The sequence below is a fragment of the Narcine bancroftii genome, chromosome 10 (assembly GCF_036971445.1).
Source record: "Narcine bancroftii isolate sNarBan1 chromosome 10, sNarBan1.hap1, whole genome shotgun sequence".
NCBI lineage: Eukaryota > Metazoa > Chordata > Chondrichthyes > Torpediniformes > Narcinidae > Narcine > Narcine bancroftii.
In genome coordinates, this window is record NC_091478.1 from 68,802,442 (window position 1) to 68,821,137 (window position 18,696).

Sequence of the window (18,696 nt, forward strand, 5' to 3'; positions counted from 1 at the left end):
CTGCTCAATTTCAAGGTCTTGTTTGAAAATCCCAGGAGATTCAAATAGAATTATTGCCATTACTTTGTCAAGGACATTTTGCCATCTGCGGTCAATGCAGACATTTCAGATTTGCTGATGGATACGGAACACGAAAGCTAATAGTTTATCCTGCTGTTCCACTCCTCCCCAGCATTCACACTGGAGAATTTGGTGCCTGGTTGGACCAATGCAAAATCCGAGACCTCACTGATCTGAGTGGGGTTGGGAGAGATTGCAAGGAAAAGGGGCAGCAAATTGCTTTATATTATTAATTATATTGGTTTAATTTATTGTTTTTAAATATTTTATGTTCTAGATATTCCAATTAATTTTGTTTTAATATTTCTCGATTATTTTTAATGATTTTTAAAGAGATCCCTTTAAAAAATGATTACCATATTAGTTATGTCAATCAGCAAAACTGGGTTGGCTTTGCCACCTATCAAAACTTCTTCAAATGGCACTGGTGGTTCTGCAGCTGTTCAGGCCATGTTTCAGGAGTCCAGGGTAGTAAGATGGGCCCTCTGTACCTGGACCTGGCCAGTGCAGAGAAAAGGAGAGAGTGGGTGATGATTTTGTAACATTCAGCTCATAAGATGTTTCAGTTCACAGAGTGTAGTGACAGCTATGATTGGAATTGTTTTGTTCAAATCAGATCCATTTACTCTCATGTAAAAGTAAAGAATAATGGAAAGCTGTATTTTCCTAAATCAAAAGGCCATCTGGCCTATTACACAAATTACTCTTGCAATCCCCTATGATAATCAAAGCCTGCCAGAGCAGCTGTCATGCTTTTTAGCCAATGCTGTATAGGAGTTGTCAGTAAGTTATTCCATTAACCACTTTGTTCCATTCTCAAGTCAAGATGTACTTTGAGGCCAAAGAGTTCACCATTCACAAGCGTCAGATCTACATAGAGTAAGTGATGTCAAAACAAGCACTTCATGCCATTTGGGATCACAGTACATGCCCACCAGCCTCAGTCTGTGTGTTATACTCACAAAAGTCCCAGACTGAAAATCCAGAAGGGGAGTGTCAATCTAATCACCAGGAATTGCTAAGTGCAGTCAAGGACCTTTTTTCAAAACCAACTCCATCGTGCAGCATAAAAATACATTCAGAGGTCAATGCAAGTTGTAGACATCATCTTTTCCCCTTTAGATCATCAACCAGGAGTTCACAATGTTATTCATACTAACAAAGGAACAGCAGTGGAAAATTCACCAGACAATGGTAAATTAAAACAATAGTTTTCATTAAGCTATTAATAACATAACTTTTCTTATCTCTAAATTTAACTCTTAAATTTATCCCCACTATGCATAAATGTAAATGTGTTAAAGTTCCAGACTCATCACACATTAAACTTGATTCTGAAAAAGTCACATTTAAAAGTTCAGTTTCAAATATCTTGTTGACTTCATGATCCCTTTAAAATGCAGTTCGGAAGTCATTATGAAGCACTTTTAAACATTATATTTTCAGATTTCTTTCAACTCGTGATTCTCTTGATGAGCTGCTTTCATAAAGATATTCTTCAAACAGGAGTGACCATCTTCTGGGCACAAATGAGAAGTGGTTGGTCTTACTTATTTAAAAGCCACTTATGTTGTATCTCCTGAGAATAGGATAATACAAATCGTGTATTTCCAGGTGGTCAAATTTGCTTCTTCTTAAGAGTCATGGAGTTTCCTTCCACAATGAGGCTGCACTCTTTATTTTCAAAAGAGCAGTCGGAAAGTGGTTTCCCTTTTGAAATTTACTTATTTTCTGTATTCCCCTTTTATTAGGAGTAACACAGAACAGCATCTATTCTGGTTACTGTAATTCAACCCAATCTTTCACAAGGTTCCAACTCCTGTGTGCATCACAGGATCTTGACTTCTGAACTGATCCAAAAATGTCTGAATTTACCAATATATTTCTCAAAAATCATGTGACTTTTACATAATCAACGAGGTCAGTCTCAATTCTTGGAAACCATGTAATGGAATCTTTAACAGTTTTAATTAAATTTCTGCAAAACTTCTTGCCTTTTCCAAAACCACTCCATATCCTTAACAACCTCTGACTTCCTCACTGTTCAAGAAGCTGAATTGCTTTTAAGAACCACACCTGGTACTTGAGTTTCAATTAAGAACACTTCTGTTCCATTATGGCTCTGCTTTCCAGACGTGTCAACTCCAAGAATGATCTCTCTCTGAGTACAATGGTTCTCTGTAAATATGCATTGACCCGTATGTGACCCTGTACCACCCCACAACTAACTTACTAAAAATAAATACAGTATTTTAACTCTATAACTTACTTTATTAAGAAATTTTTATATGAAATATAGCTTAACATTAACCTAAATATTAATATTAACACAGATCCACTAACAGATTTGACAACAATTGCTGAATCTCTCAGGTATGGTGCATAATTGACTGCACACATTATTTTGCCTACTGCTCAAACAAGCTAGCATGATTTAGAACAACAAGAGGTACCCTTCCTTAAGGGCTCAGCTTGAGTGCATATACTGAGTACCATTAAGCCAGAGAGCTCTGTCCACTCTCCTGGAAACAGGAAACAGCTGCTGGACTGCCCTTGAGCCAAGTGACAGACATGGTTAATTTGCAATGGGGAATTTGCTCTCGTATCTTGTTCGTATCTGGTACCACCTCAGGAAAATTCAAGTGAGACGCGACTCTGGACTAGAGCTGGTAGCAGTAAAACATAAACTGATTGGTTCACATCATGCCAATTCTAAAGGAAGAACACAAGAGAATGCAGCACTCAAAATTGTTGGAGAAATGTCACACTGCATCCATGGGAAGTAAAAGGCAGTCAACATTGTACTATCAATCAACCTCAATCTGACAGTCGTGATTAATAAGCTTTAATTACCTTAAAGTGTCAGCACAGCTTGCATGTTACTGGCCAGTTCCAAGGCAGGGACTGAGGGAGGGTTTGAGTGTAGCAACCTTTATGGGGATATCTGGGAAGGAGGAGTCATGGGTTCAGGGGGCAGGCCAGCCCATATATACCTCTATACACAATAGTGGTAGTACCACAAATGTTTCAGATGATGAAGGGCCTAGGAAGATGTGGAAAATCGTGGCAACAGTGTTTTTGAAGAGAGATTCTCTTCAGCACAGGAACTGTCCCTGCTACAACCTGACCCAACATTGCACTAACTGAACCTCAAATCAAAACATTCACAAAGGCCATGTTTAAATAAAACAATCAAAATTAGTAAGGGGTGGCACAGTTAGTAAACACTAGTACAGCAGCAGCAACCAGGGCTCCAATCCAGAGCTGTATGTAAAGAGTTTGTACATTCTCCCGGTGTTTGTGTGGCTTTCCTCCGTTGAAACTCTGCAGGGCTGGAGGTTAATTGCTGTATTTGGGGTGCTTGGGCTCAAGGGCTGGAAGGGCCTGTTACCATGCTGTTAGTCAAAATTTAAATTTAAAATAAGGCAGAATTCAATTTCAATAGAGAATAGAAAGACGAGAGAAAAATGATTGTATTTAATAATTTTACAATTTCTCAACCCAAGGAAGCAAAATTCCTCACCATTTGTAACAATTAATTTAGAACCATAGAAAATTATTGCACAGTAACATCCCCTTCTAGTCTGTGCCAAACTGTTATTCTGCCCCATCCCACTGAACCATATCACTTCAAGTCTCTCCCATCCATGAACCTGTTCAAATTTTTCTTACATGTCAAAATTGAGCCTGCATTCACCAATTTCACTGTCAGCTCTTTCCAGAGACAGTGCCAAACAGGATGAGCGGCTTATCACAAGTACACAGGGTGTAAAAAAATTTGATGAAAGTCTAAGTGGTTTTTGCAGTGGATCTTCTCCAACATTATGCTGCTCCTTGGTGGGGCAGGAAACAGGACATTAATGCGAGAGAGAGAGAGAGAGAGAGAGAGAGAGAGAGAGAGTAAAATTGCATAATCCTCAGAACTGGTAGCATATTTTCCAAATTCTCATTGAATAAACAAGATGAAAGCACATGTTTTACAACAGTGGGCTTTCAAACTTTTTCTTTCCACTCACATACCACCTTAAGTAATCCCTTACCAATGGCATAGGGTTTACTTAAGGTAATGTGTGAGTGGAAAGAAAAAGTTTGAAAACCACTGGCCTATTGTGTCACTAAGCGCCATTAATTTTACAGTTAAACAATGACAGGAAATTGACATATTTCATAACATACATTTTAATGACTTGATAAGCCAAAATTGGCACAAAAATGGCAGCGAATGCCAATACAAATCTCGAAGAGCATCTACACTGCAGGTCTTAATCATGAATTTATTAAAGCGTCTGTTTTGGTGGATAATGTATTTTTTAAGATTTAAAATACTAGCTAGAGTAATTATATACATATTAACTTATTAACATCTTAGAAACCACCACAATGCCATGTCTGATAATTCCAAAAAAATCTTCATTAAACATAAGAAAACTATTGAATGAATTGTTTTTCACGAGACTTTATTCACTGCACAACTTATACATTTATTTTGACAAAATTCAGACTAGTCTGAATCTTCCATCTCAAGATCAAAATTTCATCCCCACAACAATTCATATTAGAATCAGTGATGGATTAACCATTAGGCTGAGTAGGCTGAAGCCTAGAGGCCCCAGAGGATAATGGGGCCTAAGCTGCCCAAGATATTTCAGTACTTTGCATACATTATGTTGACAAATGTGCTGGAGCAGGTCCCACAGCATCTATATGAAGTAAAGGGTAGCCTGGTCTGTTTATTGTGTGACACTTACTGTGCAGGTGAAGCCAGTGACTGTGACTGTGAGCCAAAGTCGGTCCCACGCTGTTGCGGGGGTGAAGCACGTGGTGGTTTCTGGGAGCTGATGGCTGGGGCAAGAAGACTTGGGGCATGTGTGAAGAGGGGGCTCCAAAATACTGGTGTCTAGCCTTTCACCTGCGGTGGTAATTGAACAATGGGAGAAGTGCGTGACCGGTGGTCGATACTGCCAAATATGAGGCCAGTAGCGAGTGGAGCCTAGGTGGCCAGGCCCTCGCTTGGGAGCGAGGGTCAGCAGGGGTGGCCTGGGCCGCAGTGGGGAGTGATGGCCTGGGCCGTGGTGGGGAGAAAGGGCACCGGGGGGGTAACCTATACTTGGGCAAGGTCAGGGGAGCAGCCTTACTAAAGCACAGCCTGAGGCCTGGGTGGTAGTTAATCTGCTACTGATTAGAACAAGCTTAACCTAAATTGTTGACTCATTTTAAAAAACAGGTACAGTACCCCATATTCGAAATGACTGAGACCAGAGGTGTTTCAGATTTTGGAACAATGTGTAAGCACACATTGCTAAAGCAACACAGTAGCATCAGCGGAATACCTGCATCAGCAGGTAAACAGCAACAACAAACAACAGGTTTTTTTGAGCACCAACAAATGGAAAATTCACATGAAAATAATGCTGTACTTACCAAAAAAAAACTTGATCTCTACTTACAAAAGCAGATAAATGCAGCTCCAAATACTAAAAATTCTGCTGGATGGTTTTTTCAAATGTCATCTGCCTCATTAACAATTTTTGTCTGATCCTATAAACTAACATGATTCTATAAAATTTCTCTTTGATTCTATAAACTAACTTGATTTCTTGCTTCGTTATGAAAGCACACTGCTCTTGTCCTTCAATAAGTTCATCATACAGTTTCACCATGTTGTCTATAGGCACTTTTTCTGCAGTGATAACAAAGAACAAAGTCATCTTCATCGCAATCACCTTGATTTAAAACAATTCCGACTATTTCGCCATCCATAAGTGAATGAACAAATGGAGCCTCATTATCGATGCTTAAAACTTCTTCGATATCCACTTCTTCCAGCTTACTGGTGGAATCTGAAAGCTTTTTTTTTAAACATACGCAAGGAGGTCAGCCAATAGTTTTTTCTCACCTGACATATGGAATCCTTCAAAATCACCATCTTGTTCACCATCACCACTGAACATAGTTGCAAGCTAGAAATTGTACCAGGCATGTACAACCATGTCTTTAGTCACTGTATTCCAAGCGTTGGCAGCAACATACATGGCATCCTTCGGGGTAAACTCCTTTTGGAAACCTGCCACACCCAAGCCTCTGTTCACTGCTGATGGCATGCTGTTCAAGAAAGTGTTTTTATATTCACTCTTCATTGGTCATATGGCAGAATTAATGAAGTCACATTTGGGGGAAAGTACATGGCATAAACATTAATTTTGATAAGAATTTTAGCTGGAGAATGAGCAAAACAGTTGTCGAGGAGGAACAAAATATTGCAGTCGTCATCCAGTGCAGTGAGCACTGGTACAACATGTTTGTGAAAGCAATCAGAAAAGATATCCCTGGTGACCCATGCCTTTCAGTGGGCATAATAATGGACTGGTAAGAAATTAATTCCTTTAAAACAATGAGGATGCAAGCTTTTGTCTATCGCAGCAAGTTTGCACTTATGTATGCCTGCTGCATTAACACATCCCAGCACAGTTATTCTGCCCTTGACATCCTTAATTCTTGTAGGGGCTGTCTCATCATCTATAGTCAGTGTCTTTCTGGGGCAATAATGCCAAAAGAGTAATGTTTCATCAGCATTATAGATGTTCATCAGTGATGATTTTGGCAAACTCATCAATGAATTTCTCCACTGCTTCGGGTTCAGCAGAAGCTTTATCACCACAAATCTTTAAAAATTTAATGTCGTGTCTTTTCTTAAATTTATTCAACCAATCTGTTGTATATTCACAGTTCCCTTCAATTTTCAGGTCATCATGATAGATCTTCGCTTGTTTCATGATCAGCGTACCATTAAGTAGCATGTGTTCACTGCAATGCTAACAGATCCACTCCATCAATACCCAATCAAGTTCTTCACTTTTACATTTATGCAGTGTTTTTCTATTTTTCATTAACTTCTGTTCATCACTTACAGTATTGAACTTCAACAGTTTATCCTTCTGTTTCTTCAGGTGGTCATTCCAACACCACAATCTTCTGTAAGACGTTTCACACTTACATCACTGTCCAATTTCTCCAACAGCTCGACTTTCTGTGCTATAGAGAAACATGAATGCTTTCTCTTTTTTTTTTAATCACTATTACCCATAGTGCTAAGTGCAGGCCTTTTTGACATTTTCAACAATGTCTTTGTACCACAGAGCTCCGTTGTAACAAACTGGTGCCAACAGAATGTCAGAGCCCCACATCAGCAAGTGAAGTCAGGTGTGGAATTTTCTTCCTCACTTGTGATGTCACGTCAGAGCTCCAAAATTTTTGTTTCTGATTTTGGGTCTTTTTGGTTTTCAGTTTATCGGATAGAGGGTACTGTACCTTCATACATTTACAGATTCTGGAATTCATTTGTCACTCTATGAATAGAAAAGCATGGATTATATTTTATCTCCAGTCAATACTATTCTTCCCAAGGCCATTCTAAATTTCACTGCTATTATTTACATTTTGATTCAATTAGTCACTGGTTAGCCAATCCTAGAGTTCCTGTTTTTTTTAATGATATTTTTATATCTATATTTAAAAATCAAAGCTTACCTCTCACAGTATGTTCACTGGGACCAAAGAACAGTGGAAGCAGCAACAAATACAACAGGTAAATCAGAGACAAGGCATTGTAGCGAAAGAGGCATGCTGTAAATGAAAAGATAAATTTTAGATTCTCATTTCCACCTAAATGATTTGAATATAGAATATGATTCATGACAACATTGGGTTACTGACCCCACTTTTAAATAGTCAGTAGATTAAAAGATACTGAAGCCAGCAAGATTAGACCTGTATTTTGTTATCTTCTAGTATTTATCTTCTCCTTCAGAATTACCACAATTAAACGTTTGTTGAAAATTAACTATTTGTTTCATCCACTCTTCAACTAATCACAGAGATATGTGTGATGAAATCTGACTTTTGTTAATAATAAACCTGCACATGTTCCACTCACTGGTGGGACTCACCTCTACAATTACAATCCCTTGGAGTAATCACATCATTTAGTCCTGGCAGCCAGAGATTTCTACCCTCGTCTGTTTTTGCCTTAGTGGCTTCACATTTACACCCACACAGAGGACATCAGACAGTCATCATCAAAAGGAACAACAAGGAACACACAAATATCAGTTTTGTAATGCTCTAAAGGAAATCAGAATTCTATTCTCGTAGAACAGTTTAAGACTTTAGAATAGGAAACAAGGAGCTAAACTTAAATAAAATTGCATTTATCACACAGTTCACGAGGAAAAAGCAATATGCCAAGTAGTACAAAATATTTTCCATCGTGGATGGAAATCAGGGAAAACATTTACAACTGATCTATCTCAAAAAACAAAATAAAGCATGTAAATACTCTACTTGGCTCACTTTCAGAGAGTTTTACTTAATTTATTTTTTACTATTTTATTTTGAAACTGAACAGAATCTCTCCTTCAATGAGTAGAACATGCCCAACAGACTGCTTCTGCTTTTTATTTATTTCACGCGGAATTAATGAGGGGGGGGGCAGAGGACATGGGCCTTCAATTTTAAGGGGGCCTACTCCCCCTGGTAGAGGCAAAGGGGGGGACCTTTTGCCTTGATAAAGAATATTGATATTGTAAAGAGACTCAAGGGGTGAATCCTTTAGCAAAAAAAAATTAAAATAATTACACATTTATTGATTCTTCTTTTTTGGTTAACATCAAAATATTACTACCAATATTATATTGGTCAGTGGGTGGAAGCAAAATTACTGACCTAGAAGATTTTCACAATGAAACAACATGAAAGTGGTGCAGCAAAGAGAAAGCGTGCCAAATTACAAGAAGAAGCATCAAAAAGTCCAATGCTGACTTCCGAGCTCGACATCACCATCAGAGAATGACCAAGCTGATCTTGATAACCAAGCTGTTGGAGCAGGACCAGCTACAGATACCGAAGGTAAAACTCCCAGAGAAATTGATGATAAACTGACAGAGCAAACAGTGGAACCATAGTTGCCAACTGAAGCCGACGCTGATAATAATGAAAAAGGATCCATAGCTGGAAAAGCCTCGACATCACAAACCGACATTGGGCTTGTTGATAAGAGGAATAGAATTGACACGGAATAATTTCTAAAAGTTCAGAATTTTGAAGTACTATCTGATGTTCCTAAGGATAAAGATGATAATTCTTTTCTAACTCGCCTTTTCACAGTAATACTCACAAATGGAGACAAATATAGACGAGACTGGCTGTGTTGGAGGCAATCACCCTACTGTGCGCCTTGTTTTTTGTTTGCCAAGGGGGATGTCTCTTCTGATGTTAGTGTATGAACCAGTCATCTAGGATGGAGTATTGAGAAAGGGTGGAGAAAATTAAAAGATCGCATTCCAAGTCATGAAAATTCTAGCTTACGCAAGGAAAACTATGTTACATGGAAAGAAGCAGGTAGGGCAGCAATGAGCAGTGTTTCAACTTCAACTGACAATTATATTGTTGACCAGCTCAAGGCTGAAAGTAATAAATGAAAGAAAAATCTTGATATCATTGTATTTTAGTCAGAGAGGGGGCTCACTTTCAGAAAAAAAATTGGCAATAGCCATAATGGAAATTTTGGGGGTATTGTTGAGCTTCTGAGCAAATATGATCCAGTATTAGCCGAACATGCTATAGAATGCACAGGAGAATGAAACACGGCTCCACGTACACAAACTATCAAATAACATACAAACTGAGTTCATTAAAATCTGTGGATCATTTGTGCAAAAGAGCATTAGTGAAGAAATAAAAGCTGCAAAGTATTTTGCAATCGCTGTCGATGAAACGCCTGATTATTCTCATAATGAACAGCTACAGGTATCATTCATCGTCAGAAATGTGAAGAGGGAAGATACCAGTTTTTCAAATGAAAAACACTTTCTTGCATTTCAGGAATTTTCCAAAAAGATGAGCGAAAAAATTGCAGAGAAAATCTTAGACTTCTGAGTAAGTCTCAATCTGAACTTTGAAGATGGTGTGGGTTAAGCAGCAGGACAAAACCCAAAGTCTGCATGGCATCAATAACCCTGTCCCAGGGAAAAAGCAAGGCACAGGAGAACATCCCAAACCCAGGCCATTTCGAAAAGAAGATCCAGGGGCAAAAGCCATTGTTCAAGTGGCCAAAATTCTGCAAGAAGGCAATGCTGACCTCTACAACATCTTAGAGGCGCTCAGAGGCAACACCATGAAGAAGTTGGAAAGAATGGGGGAATAAATCTAATAGCTATAGGGCAATAAACCTAATAGCTATGGGGTGGAACGTTTTAGAGTGCAAGAAAGGAAGAAGACTGCATTGATGATCTCCACCAAGTCCAGGAGGCAGAAGGAGATAGATCGTCTGGTCAGAGAGAGGAGGCAGCTGAAGAAACAATGGAGGAAGGCCACAGAGAAAGAAAGGAAGGCATAAACCTGTTGCAAGCAGATATCTAGAGCAGGCTTATGACATTGAGGAGAGCTGAGGACCTGGTAAGGAAGTGCAGGAAGAAGGAATGGAAAAGAACAAGTTTCTATAAAGATCCTTTCAAGTTTGTCTCTTTACAAGGGTGAAGAGTGGAAGTCTCTCAGTGTCAAGGGCAGAACTGGAAAAACACCTGGAAAAGCTCCACACAGGCAGCTAACGCCATGAAGAGATCACCATTCCATGTGGCATGGGGGATTATGGGTAAGGAAGATGGCCATTGCTCCCACATTCCAGCATTCAGCTGTCGCCATGAACCTGAGCGACGTTCACAGCAGTGGCACATCACGCCCCCTACCCCACTCTCCCCCAATTATGGTACCCCTCTTCCTCCCCCCACCACCCCAGATTGCAGCTCCCCACCCCACTCTCTCCCCAATCACGGAAGCGGCACCTCAGACAGGGATTTCCCTGTGACGCCAGCGCACAAGCATTGACGTCACTAGAGTAACTGGGTTGCCGGACCAGGATGCCCTTTCAATTCGCCAGACCAGGACACCTGGGTAGGTTTTACTGGGTTCCCTGACCATCCCTGAGGATGGGACTCAATTGGGTTCTGACTGAACTGACTCAGTTGGACCCTTCCAAACTGCCATGTAACTGGGTCGCTAACTGGGCAAATTGCCCAAGGGTTAACAAGGCAGCTTGGAAGGGCCTATTGATAACAGTGGAATGGTTTGCAATGCAGCATGGATGACAATGTCATATTCCAGGTCACTCAAAGCCCATGCATTAGACTGAATAGAGCAAATGAAGTGGTTAAGGAACTCAGAAAAAGCCAAGCTTTCTTATAACTCTCCAGCGAGTCCTCGGCTATCCCTGTTGTGCGTTTATTTCTATTTAATTTGAATGTGACCCCTTCATCAAGGATGCAGTCTTAGTTTTTAACCTATTCTTAAAGTTTACAGCATTACGTTCTCTGCAGTTACAAATATGAGACATAGCCTGGGGATGTCAGCTTTTCATTAGCGGAGCAGTGAACAGGGAGGAGAGAAATGGGTGTCATGAGTGGGTCTCAGTATTTTGGAGCTGAGCATTAACTTTATCAGCAGACAAACTTTACCAGATAGATAAGCAAATTATATGTAATAAACTAAAAGTGGTGTAAATCACTGCCATGGTAGCAATGAAACAAAGAAAGTCACTGAACTTTTATTAGTGCGGAACTACCAAAAAGCAGGGGTAACAAAATCCATTAAATAATCAAACACTGCTGTATGACAGGGAGTCATGTTGCATTTTGACCACTTGAATTTTACACGAACTGATGAGATATTGGCCTGGACATCCTAGTACCTCCAAAGATGGAGCAAATCACGAGGCAGCTTTGTGCAAAAGTGTCGATAAGCATTGTGATTATTGGCTCTCTCCACTGCAAGCTTCAGCTGCAATTTCATTCAAAATGTGCCCCTCTTCACCTGCTACCAAAGTCAGAGGCAAGGTGGGGGGATGGGGGTGATCTTGTCAGGGTGATCGATGGCTACAAGCAGAAAGTGAGCCTGTGCAGCTGGAGGGATGATTCAATGGATAACTGTGATGGATGGTTGTGGTGAAGGGGTGGGATAGGGACGGGAAGGAAGATTTTAGAAGGAGATCACATGGTATAAGGTGGGGTTGATAGGAGAAAACCAAAGGGTGCAAGGCAAGTCAGGAACTTACTCAAGAGAAGGGGCAGAGCTCTGAGAGAGCCTCTTGGTGTAACTCAGGGTGGACAGAGTTGCCCATGATTTCCTGTTATATTCCAATGTAATCACTTGTCAGGGAATTACATCTCTCCTGGTAGAAATCACATCAGGCTGTAAAGGATGATCCTGCCCAGAATTGTCCAGTTGAACTACCACTACAATACAGGACAACAAGGAATGATTGCATGGACAGGTGCTGGAATCTGGTGTAAAGAACAAACTGTTGAAGGAACTCAGCAGATTGTGCAGTATCAACTGCGGAGGCTGAGGAGTGGGGGATTGGGGTGGTGGCAGGAATTCTCAACGTTTCTGGTCGAAATCATTCATCAGGTCTGACCAGAGAGAGGGAGCAGAGATGGTGGTGGCAGGGGTGAGACAGGAGCCAATAGGGGATTAGTGTGCTAGAGTGGAGTGTAGAATGATGGGCTGATGGGCAGATGGGGAGGGATGTGGTCGGCAGACCACATAGGTGCCAGAGATTAGAGGAAAAAAGGGACACAATTTATTTTGTGCTAGCCACACCTTTATTTCCCCTCTCCATGATCTGTCCTGAGGAAAGGTTTCCACCTGAAAAGTCAACAATTCCTTTTTCATCCCATTCAACTGAATATCCATTGGGTTCCTCCAGCAGGTTGGTTTCACTCAATAAATGTTGTCACTGTTTTACTACAGGAAAAAAAATGTTCAAACATGTAGAGCAGGAAATAATGTTCCATACATATGAATTTCTGGTGATAAAAGTTTCAGGCAATGCCAATAATTATTAGAATATTTTTTTGAAAAGACCTGTCAGAAGGGTGGCTCTAAATATACACAAATCACAAAAGAACAAATCCTTCACTTCATTTTCAGTCAACTTTAAAATAAAAAGAGAATGGAAGGTGCCTTATTCAGCATTCACTCCTCAGCATTGCCCAACTTTGTGGTTTACCAGGATCATTCCAGTTTAGACCTCGTCACAACCTCGATGCTACCCACAGATCAGAGGTAAAAAGGCAAAGGCGAAGTGACCGTCTTCAACATCAAGACAGCATTTGATTGGGTGCAGAATTTAGGAGAAAACAGTGGCTGGAGCCACAGATGTGGCTTTTTGAAGCCAATCACCTCAGTTCCACCAAAGTTGAAGGGATAGCTCAAATCATTTGAGTTGTTTCATCAATCACCTGTCTTTGATGAAGGTCAGGTGTGATGAACTGATGACTGGGTAATAGTCAAATCTATTCTCTTCTCAGAAAATGAACCACTACGTTTATCTGCAGCAAAACCTGGACAATGTTCATAGAGTTTGAAAAATTGCAATTAGCATCACATCAGTTAAATATCAAGAGGTGACCATGCCCAACAACCAAGGATCTACAAACCTTTGCAGTTATTCAATGGGATTACTAATCGCTATTCTCTAGTCATCATGTCGGTTACACGTCTTTCTTTTTAAAATATTTTTATTGAGTTTAATATAAATCTACATAAATAATCATCTAGTAATAGCATACAAAGGTCGTTTCATATACATATCTCATTTCTTAAGAGATCTAATTCTATTATATATTAATTAGTGGTTAATCCATTTGTTATAATGTATCCAATATAATATTCAGTAAAAAATAAATGGAATTAAATTGAAAATCCTTTTATATAGATAAAGGTATATATTTATCTTATATGTTGATATGATCATCACATATAAACCAATATTTATGTATTTATTAAAAAATAGAAAAAAATTAAAGAAAAAAGAAAAAACCAAAATAATCTGACTAATCTAACCCATCCCACTAACCAAAGTTAACTTGCAAAAATTGAAAAGATATGGATCAAATAGTGACTTCCAGACAACAGATTGAGAGGCCCAGGAGCCTTCAAACTTCTTAATTCTTCCAATTATGATAAAAGTCCATGAATGGGCCCCATATCTTGTCAAATAGAAACTTTCTATCTTTAATGTTGCATCTAATTTTCTCCAAACTTAACCAGTACATTACAACATGTAACCACTGTGTATGAGTAGGTGAAAAGTCATCTTTCCATTTCATTAAAATTGCTCATCTGCCTATCAACATGATAAAAGCTAAAACTTTCACTTGGGTTGCAGACAGAGGTATATCCGATTCATGAACAAAACAATTAAAGAGCATGGTTCTATTTTGATCTTAAAAATCGTTGATAAAGTTTGGAAAATATTTTCCCAACGTTTTTCTAAATTGGGGCACTCCCAAAACATATGAAATAATTAAGCTTCAAAGATGTTACACTTCTCATGCAGTGGATCAACACCTGCATAAACACGAGATAATTTAAGTTTGGACCATATGTGTTCTATGTACCACTTTCAATTGTAATAAGCAATACCTTGCACAAAATGAGGAATCATTAATCAAGCTAAGAGTGGGGTACCAATCTGAAATACAAATTACGTTCCCAATCATTATTAATCCCAGGCATTGTGACTGATCTTAAATCCAGTAGGTCATTATACATACGTGATATTAATCCACTGTGAACAAACTGCAAACCAAAAAGTAAATCAAGAATATGTGCATCTGAGATTCAAGGAAAATCAGAAAGCTTGAACTAAACAAAACGTCTAACTTGTAAATATGTTAAAAACATCAGTTATATATCAAGTCAAGGTCAAGTTTATTGTCATCTGATTGTGTAAGAACAACGCGACGAAACAGTCTTCTCTGGTCCTTCGTGCAAAACACACCATAACACATATACAGACAAACAATACATATGCAGAACAAGTATTCTTCTATTTAAATAAATAAATATTGCTTCACAAGTGTCTTGGATGGTTAGTGTGAGCAGTTCCTTGGGTCGTTTAGCGTTCTCACTGCCTGTGGGAAGAAGCTGTTTCTCAGCCTGGTGGTGCTCCTATATCTCTCCCCGATGAGAGCAGCTGAAAGATGGGAGGGGTCCCAATGATTTTGCATGCCCTCTTCAGAAAACCATCCCAGTAGATCACTTTGTTGGGAGGGGGTGGGGAGGAGGGAGATCCCAGTGATCATCTCAGCCACTCTAGTGATCCTGTGGATTGACCTCTGATCCATTTTTCTGCAGCAACTATGCCACGCTGTGATGCAGCCAGACAGGATGATTTCAATAGAACCCCTATAGAAGGTTGATATAATGATGGCTGGTAAGCTTGCCCACTTCAGTCTTCTCAGGGAAGTGAAGTCGCTGTTGCACCTTTCTGACAAGTGAGGAGATGTTGTGTGTCCATAATAGGTCATTAGTTAAGTGAGCTCCAAGAAACTTGGTGCTCTCCACTCTCTCTACTAGTTGTTGATGTAGAGTGGAGGGTGGTCGTTCCTGGTGCTCCCGAAGTCCACGGACATCTGCTTTGCTTTGACGCATTGAGACTCAGGTTGCTACACTAGCACCACATCACGAGATTTTCCATCTCTTCTCTGTAGCGCGACTCGTTGTCGTTGTTGATGAGGCCAACTACTGTTGCATCACCTGCAAACATGAGGACCCTGTTGGAGCTGGATCTGGTGATGCAGTCGTGGGTAAGTAGTGTGAACAGGAGCGGGCTAAGCACTATTGCATGGACACTGCAAGACCTGCTGAGTTCCTCCCGAATTTCTGTTTTTACTTCAATCACAGCGTCTAGAGACATTCGTGTTTCACAACATTAAACAGGAACCAGGTCCAGAGTTATAAATACAGAACTACTAGAGCAGATCAGATCTATACTATAGTGGTGACTCATTTCCCAATTCCTCAAAGCCTTTCTACCATCTGTAATGCACCAATCAGAAGGTACCACACAGTAAATAGTGGCAGACTGGGGAAGCCATGCATCAATGATAAGAGGCAGTTCTTCATACATACAATGTCTGTTTATTCAAGATGCAAAATCCTCTCTACTCATAAATTAATAGGTTTTGTCATCACCCACAAAATTAAATGAGACATTTTCTTTAGAGTTAATAAATGGAATAAAATGCCTGATCATTTAGAAAGTATGCTTTCTTTGGCTTGGCTTCGCGGACGAAGATTTATGGAGGGGGTAAAAGTCCACGTCAGCTGCAGGCTCGTTTGTGGCTGACAAGTCCGATGCGGGACAGGCAGACACGGTTGCAGCGGTTGCACGGGAAAATTGGTGGGTTGGGGTTGGGTTTTTCCTCCTTTGCCTTTTGTCAGTGAGGTGGGCTCTGCGGTCTTCTTCAAAGGAGGTTGCTGCCCGCCGAACTGTGAGGCGCCAAGATGCACGGTTTGAGGCGATATCAGCCCACTGGCGGTGGTCAATGGGGCAGGCACCAAGAGATTTCTTTAGGCAGTCCTTGTACCTTTTCTTTGGTGCACCTCTGTCACGGTGGCCAGTGGAGAGCTCACCATATAACACGATCTTGGGAAGGCGATGGTCCTCCATTCTGGAGACGTGACCCACCCAGCGCAGCTGGATCTTCAGCAGCGTGGACTCGATGCTGTCGACCTCTGCCATCTTGAGTACTTCGACGTTAGGGATGAAGTCGCTCCAATGAATGTTGAGGATGGAGCGGAGACAACGCTGGTGGAAGCGTTCTAGGAGCCGTAGGTGATGCCGGTAGAGGACCCATGATTCGGAGCCGAACAGGAGTGTGGGTATGACAACGGCTCTGTATACGCTTATCTTTGTGAGGTTTTTCAGTTGGTTGTTTTTCCAGACTCTTTTGTGTAGTCTTCCAAAGGCACTATTTGCCTTGGCGAGTCTGTTGTCTATCTCATTGTCGATCCTTGCATCTGATGAAATGGTGCAGCCGTAGCGCATTATGAAATCACAGATACACACAGAATAGTGCATATTTTCACACCCTGGAAAAATAATTTCAGGGAAGTAAACAAAAGGACCAATTAGAACATTCAGAGAACTACACTGAACCCAGGCATGATTTCAACATTTTTTAAAAATGCATTTATTCCAGAGATTTAGTAACTTTCCGGTATCAGTACTTTTTAACCTTTCTGCATAAATTAAAGACATAAATATATTTTAGTAAGAAAATTGGCAGAAACAATCATAAGCCCAAGAAATAAAGGGTCTTTCATCACGAGCAGGAAGATGGAAAATTCTCGACTGCCCTATGACTGTTGTATGTGGCAAAATGAATGAGAAAGCTGAACTACCAGGATGCTTTTTTTTCCTTCTTATGGAAAATTGAGGGTGAGCAGTGAGACATTTCTTTGTTTGTGGCAGTCTCTTCTTTCCTGTTCTACAACTGAAGGTGGTCCCATCCACATTTAGCATCCATTTTCAATAAAGCTGAGAATTTGCAAGTAACTATCGACAACAATGTCCCGCACCTGAAATAGCTTATTTGAAAGTTTGAAGTCCACACTGAAAATTCTCAGATGCCAACAAAAGATACAAAAGCACATCATGTGTGGCTTTGCTTCAGACTGAAGCTTATTAAGCAGATTTAAAATCTGGAATCATTCAACAGTTCCTACCTAACCCATTACAAAGGAAACAGAGAAAATTATGAAGTGCTATTGAATACCTGAAACTCTCCATATCAATTAGACTTTAGTCTAAGCACACCTCGCAGATGTAGGGAAATAATGTGCACATGATTGGGCTACAAACACGACTTCAAAAAAATTAACTCGAATTTTGGTGAAATACCAAATACAATGCATCCGCAAAAAGGATTAGCAACATGCACAGGCAGTGAGCCCAAAAATAACCTCACTCGCAGTGGAGAATGGAGCAGATATTATTAGGGTTGGACAAATTTTGAAAAAAAGAGCACACAATGTTAACATTCCCACCCACCTTCCTCCCCAACCTTCCAACGTGTTCTTGCCAAGCAGCTTAGGTTAATATTAAGACCACTTCACCAAAACATTTAAATTTTTTTTAAGGGCCCGCAACAAGGGCAACAAACAGACCAAACAAAGCAATTGCTAGAGTCAAGTTAAATCCTATTTAGAATGCATTCATTTCATCAGTTAAACTATTATCAAGCAGCAATTGCATCCTACCAATTTGCTGACCGATGCCTATTTTAGATTTTGCCAGGATCACTCATCTCTCCACCTCATCAAACCTTGGTCCAAACGTGGACAAAAGAGTTGAATTCGAGAACAACTGCCCTTGACGTCAAGGCAGCATCAAGTGGCCTCGTGAACTGAAGTCAATGGACATCAAGGTTAGTGTCATAACTTGTATAAAGAAGCATGGCTGGCATACAAGTTAGAACAGAGCCTTCAGCCAATACTTTCATGGTGACCATTCCATTGATGCACTTTTTCCATATTCTACTCTGCCTTGGTAATTCATCCAGATGTTCCCTAAATGTGGCAAGAGTACATCCTCCTCAAGAAGTACGTTCTGATTTCAGACATCCTCTGGGTGAAAAAAAATGCCCTTTCAGATCCAATGAATAACTTTTTCTCCTTGCCTTTAACCCATGCCCTATTATCTTAAATGTCTCTGACAGTGGGAAAAGTTCAATACTATTTATATCTGTCATAATTTTTGTATGGCTCTACCAGGTACCCCCCAAATTTCAAATA

At 40.1% G+C, this 18,696-nt stretch overlaps 1 protein-coding gene across 4 annotated transcripts in view; it reads right to left on the reverse strand.

The window, feature by feature from the left end:
- Window positions 1–18,696, reverse strand: part of piezo1 (piezo type mechanosensitive ion channel component 1 (Er blood group)) — a 250,838-nt gene that overhangs the window by 174,978 nt on the left and 57,164 nt on the right. For all 4 annotated transcript variants that reach the window (XM_069901252.1, XM_069901253.1, XM_069901254.1 and 1 more), the window contains exon 2: window positions 7,588–7,683. In XM_069901252.1, coding sequence (XP_069757353.1) covers window positions 7,588–7,683 — 96 coding nt within the window. The remainder of the gene's footprint in view (window positions 1–7,587; window positions 7,684–18,696) is intronic.